At 33.4% G+C, this 14,683-nt stretch overlaps 1 protein-coding gene across 4 annotated transcripts in view; it reads left to right on the top strand.

The window, feature by feature from the left end:
• Positions 1–14,343, top strand: part of LOC112684313 (LIM domain transcription factor LMO4.1-like) — a 62,083-nt gene extending 47,740 nt beyond the window's left edge. For 2 of the 4 annotated variants that reach the window (XM_025555760.1, XM_025555759.1), the window contains 5 exons: positions 692–824; positions 1,119–1,256; positions 1,320–1,454; positions 12,994–13,141; positions 13,733–13,945. In XM_025555760.1, the coding sequence (XP_025411545.1) occupies positions 697–824; positions 1,119–1,256; positions 1,320–1,454; positions 12,994–13,141; positions 13,733–13,945 (762 nt within the window). In that variant the 5' untranslated portion in view covers positions 692–696. Of the gene's footprint in view, positions 1–691; positions 825–1,118; positions 1,257–1,319; positions 1,455–12,993; positions 13,142–13,732 lie in introns of those variants that run through there. The other 2 variants (XM_025555762.1, XM_025555761.1) reach the window with 2 other exon arrangements.
• The last annotated feature ends 340 nt before the right edge of the window (positions 14,344–14,683 follow it).

Raw genomic sequence — 14,683 nt, 5'->3', positions numbered from 1 at the left:
TCTTGCCCGGCAACAACAGGTCTTCCGGCTGAATACTAAATAAGGACACTTAAACGCATTAAAGTTGTCTTTGGAAAGAAATTCCATATTTTTGTTTCCTTCCCCATAGAAAAGAAAACGTTATTTGATATTGTTCTTAATGTTTCACGTCAAACTCGGCATACCAAATGTCTTTTGGTCTTTAAGTAAAAAAAAAAAAAAAAATAAATAAAATAAAAAAGAACGCCGTAGTTTTCTGATTCGATCGTAAAAGAAGAAGAAAAAACTCCGGGCCAGACAATATACAAGACTATAAAAAGCGGAAAAAAAACTCTTTGCGTCTATGGTAAAAAAGAAAAAGCTATGACGTGTCTGGGTAAACTTTATGGCAACCACAGCTATAATATTATTTCGTAACTGCATTTTAAACCCCGAAAACTCATAAACTAAGTGATCCGTACGCGATCCCTTAACGTTGTTGAATATAACGTAATCCGATGTGAGAAAAAAAATTCTGGAAATTTATTATGATCAATCCGATCACATTGCCTAATATATTTTAATAGATTAGTATAATATACCAAATTATATATAATATACCAAATTATATCGTAATACTGCGTTGAAAAATGAGACATATCCGAACTTTTAGAATTAGTTTATAAATAAAAAAGTTTAAAAAAAAAGTGTAACAATTTTCTTTGATTTTTAGAAATTATGACAATGGACGTCAAAGCTAGTCAAGTAGCGGCAAGCACAGCTACCAAATCGAGTGGGAATGTCGGTGCTTCCGCTGCAACGGGAGGCCAGGAATGCGCTGGATGTGGCAAACACATAACGGATAGGTAAACACGAAAAACGTATAGGTATTAGAAATTAATTCATATTATCCGAAAATCATGAAATTCCAGATTTCAGATTTTCGGATTTTAGAATTTTGAAATCCAAATTATATTTAGACTTTAGAATCCAAATTTAGGGTTATAAAATTATAATCAGAGTATCACATTATTTTGTATAAAACCTAAATAATTTTCACTATATAACAACTAATCTATTGAACACCTATTCAACTTATTCTAGTTAAAATCTATATATATATATTTATTTATTTATATTATGTGTTTGTTCCATTGCAGGTTCTTGCTGAAGGCACTCGACCTGTTCTGGCACGAAGACTGTCTAATGTGCGGATGCTGCGGCTGTCGGTTGGGTGAGGTTGGGTCCACACTGTACACCAAGGCGAACATGATCCTGTGTAAAAAGGACTACTTCAGGTATTTAACGGCGCGGGCACGGCGCGGCACGGCAAACCGTACGATGCTATTACTGAATGACAGGTTTTACAGGATGTTCGGCAACAAGGGCATGTGCGCCGCGTGCTTCAAAGACATACCCGCGTTTGAGATGGTCATGCGGGCCCGCAGCAACGTGTACCACTTGGAGTGCTTCGCGTGCCAGCAATGTAACCACAGGTAAGGTATCTTGTCGTTTGTTATATCCATTACTCGCGTGCCCCGATGGTTACTGCAGAAGGACGCTCGCGATCCCGCTAACTCGACTTCGTGGTCAAAGGGTCGCCGGGATAACTACGTGCACGATGATATCAGCGTGTGAATCGCACGTTCGAGTGTCCGAATTAGAATTTCGAATTCGTATTGAATGATGTCGCACGCGGATAATCGACGGCATCGCATCGCCGACGTGCGTTTGACGGAGTCCGACACAAAAGCCCGAGCGTGTAAAGAGTCGATTATTGTTTCTCAAATTCGCTCGTTTTGGACGACATCGTTTGGTTCCGACATTGGCGAGCGTTCGAAAAGGAACGTGCATCGATGGGAAACGCTGCGATACCGTTTTTTTAAAACGAATTTCGATTTAATTTCGACCGGTGGCACCGACCGTTTGCACGGAATGACGAACGATTCACGGGCGGAAAAAAGAAAACGGGGGCGAGGGAAAGAAATCATGTTCCAAAAATCGGTATCATTTCAACACCGTTTTGCATACGGCAAACACTACGGAGCATATAGTGCATCGTACAATGGCCTCGATGCGAAATATTAAACCAGGACGTGACACGCCGAACGTACGTGCACCGCGAGAAGTGAGCATCCGTCCGCCACCGGTGTCCGAAAGTGCGCGGCTATCGGAATTAGCGACTTTATTCCCGGGTACGTTCATACACGTGGACGAGCGCGTACAACGTACAATATGTACGTCGCTTATCGATATGTGACAACATGTGCGCGGCTAATTGACATGTGACGTATTATCATTATAATACGTCCAATACGCGCACGCGCACATGCGTACCCGCCGCGTGTTGTATATTTACACGCCGTGTAGTAATAACGTACAGAACGTATACGCGCGGCAGCGGTGGCAATTACGAGAAAACAATAACTCATATCTGTCCCGCAACAATATTCCGGCCCGCGCAACGCCTGAAGGGGTAATATTGTAATTCGCGTTGCCCAGCATTGTCACGGCTCTTTATTCCCTTTCACTCCGATTAATTAATACACACGCATACGCGCCGGATGCATGCGCGGGGATGCTCTCGGTTACCACTGCAGCTACTGCCCGCGGATTAATTAAATTTCATCCCCAGATCCAGTAAACCCTGTGCAAACGATTCCTTTTATTCCGCCGCCGCACGGGCATTCCACTACCGCGGCGATGCGCGGGCTGACACTCCGTACGGTCTGACGCGACCAAACCCCCGTCGCCGCCGCGTTACGCGTTCTCCTCGTCTCCCGTCCGAAACTCGTCACCGTGGTGGATATTATATTTCAAAACGACAGTGCGCTGCCCACCTCGTCTACCGCGTCATCGACATCGGTTCGGCACACCTACCCCCCAAGCTAACGGCCCCATCCGGTAGCAGTAAAAATCCACTGCGACAAACACGGGAAATAAACGACGACCCCCGTCCGGTGAGTACTGGCCGTGGGACCACCATTGAATCGTGTCAAATATATTAATAACGCTATGAATCACCGTAATCGTGTATACGCGTATCGCGCAATCAGCTGAGGCACATACCATCTCTGGGGGTTTTCGAACCTAAATTGTTTTTGAAACCAGCGCCGTTGGACAATATCGCGAATCGGTCAGCAATTTTAATTTTCGATCGCCAATCCGTTCGGCGGACGGTGCATTCAATTTTCTAATGTTTACTAACTTTAGCCCAACTGTTATCATAAATAACACCTATAGTACAAAACACCATAACAAAAATTAGAAACTTCTATAATTACCCAACTTTTTATTGCCTTAATATACGAAGAAGATACTTAAGGGAGTCTAAAGTATCGCAACCGTGTACGCTGTAGTATCATATTAAAACGCAACGATATAAAAATTGAACAATACTTCTCTAGGGCTTTCATTTTGTTCTTATATTAAATATCAACAATTCAAACACACACAAAATACTCTCCGTCAATCATCCAACGTAGTGCAGCAATAGTAATCGTAAATCATAGTAAATAATCTAGCACGAACATTTTAATACGATTACTTATACAAATATAATAAACATATTGCGTAGTTAATTTCGGTTAAGTATTTCACACGATATGATGAAAAATATTTTTAAAATCGATTATTTTTAGTATAATTCAGATACTAAATAGGACTGCTGTTCGTTTAATCAGCCCAATATGTTACATTACTTAATTTATCTTTTTTTTTTTTTTTGGCAAAATATTTTTACTTTTTATATCATAAATTAAAAATTATCGAAATACAACAAATATCAGATTAAATACCAGATACTCATAAGGATGGCTATGTTTGAAAAATTCAAGGTTCTTTTTTAACGAACCTTAAGTTATTATTTTTCAGAAAAAACGTAAATCAGTATATTTTGGTTATATATATATAAATATTAGTTCAGCAAAAGTTTTTAATTATAACGGTGTAGAAATATTAAATTGTTACGTATATTACTCGTATTATTATAGTCGATTAAAATCCATCTTACTTTGCAGTTGTTTTATAGGGCCTTTATATATATATATATATATATATATATATATATATATATATGTTTTTAAATACTATTAATTAATTCTAAAATACGCTCATTTTAACAAAAAAAAAAAATAAGTTCCAGTTTCATGGCGGAGTCATTAATCAAGAACTTATCTCTTTCTTCCCTTATATACTTAAGCACACATAGTTATCATTTTACCGTTTTCAACTCTCCCTTCTATTTTGACGATAACGTCATTATTATGATTCATTCTGTGGAAATGGGATTTTTTTTGCAAAAAAAAAAAAAAAATGTTTAAATAATAATAGAAAAAGTATGTAATATACTTACACATTCTTTTATTTTTTTTTACGTTTTATTTGATAAAACTATAAAAACCTTATATAATTAACATTTTGAATATAATTATTATAATATTACACTTAACTGAATATTATTTTCATATTCATTCACTTTTAAATTACTATTAACATTCACTATATACATATACATATGTATATTTTATAACTGTATAGCGAGAAAATAACTAAGAAAATAAAAATAAGAGATGGAAATGAAAATGTTTATAAGACCCGACTGAATCTGTGAAAACTGTAAAATCCAAATTACTCGTAACATAATATTCAATAAAACGAAGCCGGTTATATTGCGAACGAACGGTTGTTTTTCTACTCCATGTGTGTGTGTTTGTGTGTGTGTATGTGTATGAGTGTGATGTTCATGACGTCAGAATGCTGAAATATCGGTTTGAACATCGATATAGAAACTCGTGAAGAATGGTGGAGATGTGTGGAAACGATAGTGAACGATTATCGTGATTGACGATCACAATAAAAGTGTAATCATCGAGATTTATTAATTTTTATGCGCTATTGCTTCTGAAATAGAAACTTGGTTGAAGCGTTTAAATATAATAATAATTACATATAATAATATATATTGTTGTACTTGTGCATAACAATGAATCATCGAAGTTGGATTCCGATTTATTAAAAAATTGAATATATATTATATTATAAAGTAAGAACCAATGTTCAGATTTTAAATCATTGAAAACTACTGAAATATGCACTATAATATGTTATAAAGACATCGAAAATAGCATAAAAAAAATTAAATCGAAATGTAATTTAATTTATCCTTTTTTACTGACAGTTTATTTTATCTTTTGAATTAATTTGTATAATATAATCTTATGAATTAATACGTTCATAAAAAAAAGCAAAAATTACCTCTTCTTCTGTTAACAATTAAAAATACTTAAAACAAAAAACAGTCAATTTTTCTTATCATACCTTAATTATTACTATTTTCCATTCGATACAAACAATATTTATGATAAAATACAAAATAAAAACTTATGTTATCAATGTGTATTAGCAAAAATGGCACAAAAACTTCTAAACATCTAAAATTTTTTAAATACGCAAAAAAAAAAATGTTCGTTTTTTAAGTCTCTGGTGAGCGAAACAAATTTATATGTCACTTTTCTATTTTCATCAATGTTCGCATAACAATTAGCAAACGCTGTAGAATCCGAACGCTGGTAATAACAATCGTGATGTGACGCGATATAATATCATATCTGCTACAGCGCGACGGTCGTAGAGAGATGTTGCGGTCGGATAACGGTATGAGCTGTGGGCGACGGTTGGTGCGGTTGGGGCCGAGTCCCGGCAGAAAGGACCCGCCGAAGCGTGGGCAAACGGTCGCCGCCGTCATCGCAGTCGTATGGCACGCGGCGTGTGCATGTGCTGCAATCGGTTCAGACAGGTGGAAAATAAAAAAATAATAAAAAACAAGTCGGCTGACGACAGTGATAATCGAGTGGCGGCGGCGGCGGCGGCGGTGAAGGGTGTAATTGAATTGTCACCGGCAACTCGGGGAGACTAATTTCGCATCGTCTCCCCACCGTTCCTGTCGCCGATATACGACGATCGTGAAATCGGGCAAAACGCAAATAGTAACCGTTTCCCGCAACTACGGGTACAAAACCCACCCCCTCGTACCACTGTCGTGACCCAGGGTTTTCGCAGTTCTCCGCAGACTCTCTATCTTTGTCTCCGTCTGTCTATCTGTCTGTCTGTATGTCTGTCTTTCTCTCTCTCTCGGTTTATTATTTCGATTATTATGTTATTATATAAAACACCCTGCACCCCGGGCACTTCGTACGCAGCAACCCGACGAGTATGTAAATGTAACGATGTGTCTACTCGTTTTCTGCACGACTTTGTTTCTTTTTTCCCCTCTACCACTACCCCTAACACGAATCTATAGAACATGAGCCTGCTCACCCCGTCCGTCACATTTAACATTTGAAAACCATCGTTCTCTCACGGTATTCTTTGTACGTCGCGTACAGCAGCCGTCGACGCGACATTTCGGCCAAGCCGAAAACGATTGTTTTCATGACGAACACAACGTACAGTTTAATAATTATCATTCGATTCGATATGCAGCGGTAGTAGCGTTCGAGTGCATTTTAGCGTACACCACCGATACGCGCAGACAATCTCGATTAAAAACGATACGCGACCAGTGTTGGAAAAAAATCACCACGAGAATAACAGCAGGTAATCGTTGAATGCGTACGCATTGTAACATGATGTAGTAAAAAACAACAATATGTGCACGAACGAAATTAATAACGCTCATAAATAATAATAACATATTCTACGTACGATTTGAAAACAATTGGGAACGAAATAACTTGATAAAAATTGTAATAATGCAGTTTTTCACGAAACGAATTTAATCATGCTTTTTGTGTATAGTATTACATGTGTATATACATTGCACCGGGGTAGGTATTATGCGCACGTTTATATTCATTGCATAACATGTGTACTACTACAACGGTAATTAATTAAAAAAAAAAAAAAATGTAAACAACTACAACAATTCCAATAAAATTCGAAATTACTAATGTATGGGATCGCAATTTTATGCTCATTTATATTTATGATTATTTAATCAATAATAAATTATTAAATAGTAATGCTTCACATTTTTTTTTTTTCAAATGTCCCGCATTGGTATGAAATAGGAATATAATTTCACAAAATATAGGAAATCACTATATTTCATTAAGAATATTATTTTGAACGTGATCACACACAGCAATTAAAACCGAATTTACAGTCTGTAAGCGATTACATTAATGATAATGTATAAGTAAATACTCTTCTTATTATGTTTAATGTAATAAAAAATTTGCCATTTAATATTATTAAAAGGACTTGATGAGCTTTATTGGAAGTTTCAATATTAATTGATTTTTGGAGATCTTCAAATGCATAAATTATTTTAATATAAATTTCTTTAAAACGATTAACAGAAAAATGTCATAATACCAATTTTGTTTCATACTTCAATAACAGTATTGTAATTCGTTAAAATATCGGGGGGAGGGGTGAATCCCCTAGGCACATCTTGTATATACGTGATAATGGCACATAGCCAAAATAAAAAATAAAAAAATTAGCTTTATGTAAAACCATATTTTGTTACTTTTCACAATAAAAGAGACGCATGAATATCTTACATGGAAAGCTATACTATCAATGGTGGGGAAGAAGGATATAACCTTGTCTATATGTATAAGCACGTAGCTCTACAAACGGGCGACTAAATAGGGATGAGATAAACACACATAAAGGGGAAAATTCATGTATAGATTCTTCATTTCTGAAAAGTAGTACATTAAAACCGTTCGACCAAAATAAGCTGCTACGTCATTGTTGGTGTATGTATACCCGTAACCGCGTATGTTTTCTATCGAGAATAACGTTTTTTGGCGAAAAAAAGTAACGTAAAATTAATATACAATAGCAGTCGATTCGTTTTTCAACAATAATAATCTAGTATACCAACAGTTGGATTTGAAAATGTATACGTTGACATTTTATATGGACGTTTAAAATTGAAGGTAACGATATATGGAAATATAATAACAAAAACATTAATATATATATACTAGAAAAAGGGTGTTCAGTTATTAAAAGTATGAGGCAGTAAAAATTCTAATAACGTAGGTAATAAATAAATTTACGGTCAGTTTATGATAAATACACAAACATATAAAACTTACAAAAAACAATTACTAATAAATTAATAAAATATGACTATTTTGAATAACACTATAATTAATTTTTTAAAATGCATACATTTTCAGACATTTTAAAATTAATATAAATAATATTACTTGTTAAAAAAAAAATTATATTAACATCACCTGGAAGTACGGTTTATTAAAGAAAACCGATTTTTAATACCTCTATAAATGTCTGAATTATTGCGATTAATATTGTAAATGCTCGAGATCATAAGAAGCGTAGCAGTCAAGAATTTTAATAAATTAAACGTTTTAAATATTTATTTTAGTTATAATATTTTAGTTTGAGTAATTCAAGTAAATGCGCATAAAGGAAACATTATTATTTTGCGCTGAAAATGTATTTTTCCAAAGAAATATACTACGCATGTAATTTTCAATTTCACAAAAATATTTAATTAATATGCGTGTCGCCGAATGAGTTAAAAAATATAAAAAAGAGGAGGGAATAATTTAAGTAGTTTTTATCTGAGTAACTTAAAATAAACGCTCGGGGACCTTACAAGGCATAAGGACAGAGAGTGAGCAAATTCGTCGACAAAACTGCCGTCATAATCCGGAAGGGTCTTATAGTCTCTCCTACCCTCTCCCTCTTCCTTCGCAGCCGATATACACGTCCTATAAATAGATATATACATATATATGCGTGAAGGATTAAAGACTTAAATTACAAACTCCGCCAGCATATAATAAAGGTTCTAATTCTTCGTCTCTTCTAAATCTGTGTACTTTATCACGTGTCGTTTTCTTAATTCGATGTCTACTTGGCTTATCGCCCGCCTCCCACCAGCCCATGGGTGAGACGCGTAATCCAAACGGTGGCGATGGCAGCGGGCGCAGGTGGAGACGACAACCGACGAGGATTCGGTGTAAAGCGATTACTGAACAACACTCGATAAGCGCAGTCTTTGTGTACGTGGCTAATGCCATTTTTACCTTCTTCGAATAATTCGGCTTTTCGCGCAGTTGGTGGCTGTTGATCTCTTCAACAATTGATAAAACATTTTATGGCTTAAGAATACAAAAATATGCGCATACTAATGCGTTGTGCCATTTTGAATCTTTCCCTCGAAATATTGTCGGTACAATGATGATATAAGAACTGATACGATTTTAATTTGATTCGCTACGGCTTTAAGATAAATATTTTATGAAAAACAAAATAGCGGCTATTTTATTTTATTTCTTTTAATTTGTATTATTTGTATCATAAAAAAGCTTCATGGAAAGAAAAATCCAATAATATGGGAACAATTATGAAGATACGCGTTTCGCGTGGATTAACAACGAACACTTCAAAAAGTATCTCGTTGTTGTAGATTATATTACAATGTAATAATATTATACAAATCAATCATAGAATGACTACTCATATTGGAGGTTATTATTGTTATTGGCGATGTATTTTTTTTTTCGCTTGCGTGTGCATTTTTACTCTTATTTTTTTACTACATCGAAAAGGCGTGGTTTAAGAATTGTTTTCGATTTGTGAAAGAATCGAAAAAACTACATGACCGAGATGAAATTCGGAAATGGCACCCACTAATGACAACAGCATGTTCAGATAAGGGTAATAATTCTTGTGCATGATGGAGAAGACGGAACACGCAAGAGACCCATAAAAAGTATTCGAAAAAAAATAGCCTTTAACTGATAACATTTCTCTTTTTATTTTCCCTCCTCTATGATGTTCGTCGTTTGGTTTTATCACTGTAGGGGTCGGACACTTCCCCGTATAATATACTTCTTTAGTACGCTGATGAACCACAAACACTACTTCATCATGATCGATTAATGGTGGTTTTTTTATTTTGACATAAAAAAAGATATTAATCCGAAAATTATTTCCTCCGGGAATGTTATTTTATCTTTTTTTCTTCGAATTTCAAATTGTACAGTAAAAAAGTATTGAATTTAAAATATTCTCAGTTATCTGAGATTGAATCAATAATATTCGATTCTTGAACTATTCTCATCGATGGGTAATTTATTTTTTAATCTAATATATTGCGCACTATTCGCGAAAATCATAATACTTTGATATAGTTAATTTATTAAAATAAAAATTAAAAAATCTAAAATTTAAATAATTAATTTTTATCGTAATTGCTCTGTATTTCGTGATTTATTAAAAACTAATGATACACTATAAGTCTAACCTCTAGCATGAATATTATGTTATTTTTACTCAAATCCTTCAAGGAAACATTACTCAAACTCACTCTGATACAAGGGAATTTTACCAATTCTTATAGTAACTTTTTTCTATACTTCCATGTATACAATCTTTTCTGTGAACCGTTTGTACCTTACCAGTATAATTAAACCCTGAAAATGAGTTAATTAAAGGACGTAGACGTGTTTGTATTTATTGCCAAAGCATAAATATACCTCAAATTATTTTTGAACATACTTTGTGATTCTATTTTAAGTTACTTAAACAACAACGCATTATTTAATATACTCTGCAGAGTCTAACTTTTTCCCTGTATTTTAAATATTTGGAAATAACTTATTTTAATATTTAATTCGTAGCTCTATTCCTTATATTGTACTATACGATTTTATTATAAAATATTATAGTTTAAGAGGTCCGATTAGAAAAATAAATATATTAAAATAATGTTTACATCTGTTTTAATCAATCTCTCAACAATTGATCGGTTTTAGAACATTTGTGAGATATATTATGTTGCTATATGTTTTGTCTAATGTAACTAAAACCATAAAATCATCTAATTAACTGTCAAAACTATTTCATTTAAACTATGCTTTATATATATACAAAAGAGTGTGAATGTGTATGTTAGGTTAGGTTATATAAATACACAAATTAATTTCTAAGTTCATTAAAACGCTTAATGCCTATAACTTGTGAACTAATTTATTTAAATGAAATCACCAAGTGTCTTGAAAGGCGAAATTAAGCAGAAACCCACTATCAACACATGTTGAATTTTGATGCTGAAGAGTTACCCCTTTCGACGTTATTGAGAATTCGTTAAAACACATCTCGGGATAATGTATTCTTCGTTTAGCTGAAACGTCATCTGTTGTTACCTAATGATTATTCACCGTAAAGTGCCCGAGACGCGTATATAGTAACATCAGCTCCAGTGCACGGGCACTAATATTAAGCATGAAGAGGGAAGAGTTGTGTAGACGGCAAGCGGTATCGGGAGGGGGATGAATGTGTTAAAAGTTATTCATGCAACTTTAAATGCGAATGAAACTTGATTTTCGACGGTGGGAGGTTGTAATAGTAGACACTGTGGAGAGTGGGAAAATGCGTACTGATTAATTATTTGACGAGTACAGACGTATCAAGTCGAGAAACTGGAAGAGAGGTTTTTGTTTTTAAATCGTTGCCATCCATGTGAAAGGATTTCCATGTGAGAGAAGTCGAATTCAAAGAGGGGAAGCTTGCTTCTACCTAGGAGACTGCGGGAACAGTAGAGAATGGTTAAATTTTAATTGATTAGAGTTTATAATTCAAACAGTATGGATATGTTAGTAAACATTAAAATGTGATTGTTGAATATCACAAGTCTTTAATATCGTTCCATAAAAAAAAAAAAAAACATTTCTAAATGGGATTTTGATATTCTTATTGGACAGTGAACTTATTAGAATTTATGATAAAAAAATGAAAATGGTATTCATCAACAGTTAACTGTACTTATTCGGATTTATTTCCATTTTCACAACCCTCCGGAGAAATTGAAAAATAATCATACAATATACAACAATTTTCTGCGAGTATTATCATCTGTATCGGTCTTATCACAATTTTAAAATATAATAGATTCTATATTATCCTTGCTGACTCAGCAAAAACGACGGGAGACAAATGTCTGGGCGTTAGTAATAATAATCTTTTAAAACTTTTATAAATCAGTTATTAATCTTGGGACACTTTTTCCATCGAAAACAATGCCATTAAGTCACAAAAAGTGGGAGCCAAAGTTTCTAATTTATCGACACAATAAAGACATAATCCGGAGCGCCCTCAGACCGTGACATAACAGCCCTGGGCTACGACCTTTAAATGACTTATAAATCCGATCGAGCTGCACTCATAAACTGTTTTCTCATAAACTTGATTTAAAGATTTTCAAAAGCTAGTAAAACAAATAACTTCAAATAAACAATCCGCCGGAAATGTACACCCTTATAGTGATGATATATATAAAGGATGTTCGAAGACGAACTCCCCAAACAAGATTTATTAAAAAAATATTATTTTTCCTATTCACCCTCTTTTAATCCTTCTATTAGACTCGATTTTATTTACTTGCAACACATTAATTTAAAAATGAAACTTTTATTATTGGGGTGTATACTCTACATTCGTCTATAGGACATTTCTATGTAGAACTATTAACTGTCATTATTATTAAGAACGTATCAATTTTTTTCCTCTGTCAATTATTTAAGTGTTTTAAAAGTGTTAAAATGGTTTTAATTAGATTTAAACACTTATAATATTATTATCTGAACATAATAACATAATAGTGGATGGTATTTTCACAAACTGCAATCATAATATATATAGTACACAAATCGAATTCAGCATATTGTCTAGTAATAATCCTTTTAGACCAATAAATTTCAAATTAATTCGAAGCCCGGTATTCCTTTACTAATTAGTACATATTGTGTGTACATTAAATAAACGGATTATTGATATACATATATATTACATTTCAAGATTAATTTCTCGATGGTGCCTTTGAGTCCTATTATATTACGGTTATAAGGTTTCGTGTGTACCCTATGAATCCTTATATTGACACAATTTAACAATACTCAAATAAATAATCAAATTTTACATATAGAATGTAATTGCTATAATACAGCAGTGTTTATTATTACATCAATATAATTTGATTTTCAGATTTTGTGTCGGGGACCGCTTTTATCTGTGCGAAAACAAAATACTATGTGAATATGATTTTGAAGAGAGAATGGTATTCGCAAACATGGCTTACAATCCAGCAACTTTGGCTCAGTTAAAACGGCATGCCACACATATACCGCCAGCGGTATGTATACTACACCACTACATTAACTATAAAATAATGCCTATATTTTAATTTTTAAAAGTAAAAATTTACCTTTACATGTAACATTTCCTAATATTTTATTAAAGGTATTTTATAAACGGATATGAAAATTTGGGTCTGATTAAAAATTAAACATTTTTGTCGGGTATATGCGATAATTTATCATAAACACTTATTTATTAGAAATATTATTTGATTTCCGAATTTTTAAATAAAGGAATTAAAATCAAGTAAAAAATAAACAAGTTCACAACAATAAATGGTTTACCTCACGTAAACGTTTTTAATATGTATGCATCGACTGTGCAACATTCGATTGTCGGCTGTACATTATGTTTACTAAGACTTTTTGAGTTATTTGTTTAAAATTATAATAATTAAGATTTTTGTTAAAATTCGATGTTGTCTGTGCATTCTCATATCTAACACCTAATAGTACCATGTATATTTTATGATAATTAAATGCTTGTGATTTATTTACAATCATTTATTATTGTTCACGATGTCAAATTAATATTCTATCGATATCGTTTGGATGATTTTTGCAACAATGGTTATCATTTTGTACAGATCGGTGCAGGAGGCAGAGCGGACTTACCTATGACAGCGGGAAGTAATGGGACCGGTGACCGTCGTACCACACCAACCGACTCCCATCACCACGGAAATCATCATCATGGACATCATCACGGAGCACCCACCAGTAACGGGCACCAGTTCGGTGGTTCAGGCGCCACCACAAATGGCGATCAGCCTCAACTTCAATTGTACGACGTAAAGTGATGACGCAAAAACACCTACAATTTCTCTTAGTATTGCTCTTTTTAAATTCGATTTTAGAATTATTATTTGTTATTAGTTATCCAGAAGTACATTCTCGGTGGCTAAACACTATTTCCAATCAATCCCATTTGTTACTGACAGGATGCGCTGTTCAGCTAGTCATTACGTTTTAAGAATATTACTTTTTATAAACGCAACATTTTTTTGTTTATTTATTTATTTTTTCATTAGTTAAGACGTGAGAAATAAAACCAACGCCATTTTAAACGATACTCACGCATCGGCGAGTTTTCGAACGAGCCATGCCAATAAAATTTTAGCCTTATTATACATTTACAATATTGGATCTAATTTTTAAAAATATGTATAAAGGTATATATACAATTTAAAATTCCTTTTTGTCTAAACATTAGACAGTTTTTTTTTTACAAAGCATTTTTACCAAATCCTACTTACATTTTTAAATATTAGTTTAGTGTTAAGTACTTGTAAGTGTATGTATGTATGTATTATTATTATTATTATTATTATTATTATTATTATTTTTATTATTATTATTATTATTATTATTATTATTATTATTATTATTAATTTTACTTTACATATAGGATCTCGTTGATTTAAAAAAATATTCTAAGTTACCTTTGTATTGTTTTTAATTTTATTACTATATTTATTAACCGTAAAACGAAAATAAATACCGTAGAGCTGTATACGCGTATACAATATAATGTATAT

Source organism: Sipha flava, unplaced genomic scaffold (genome assembly GCF_003268045.1).
Source record: "Sipha flava isolate LNK unplaced genomic scaffold, YSA_version1 248_pilon_pilon, whole genome shotgun sequence".
Taxonomy (NCBI): domain Eukaryota; kingdom Metazoa; phylum Arthropoda; class Insecta; order Hemiptera; family Aphididae; genus Sipha; species Sipha flava.
Note: the sequence above shows the minus strand (reverse complement) of the source record. Positions and strands in the feature narration are given on the sequence as shown.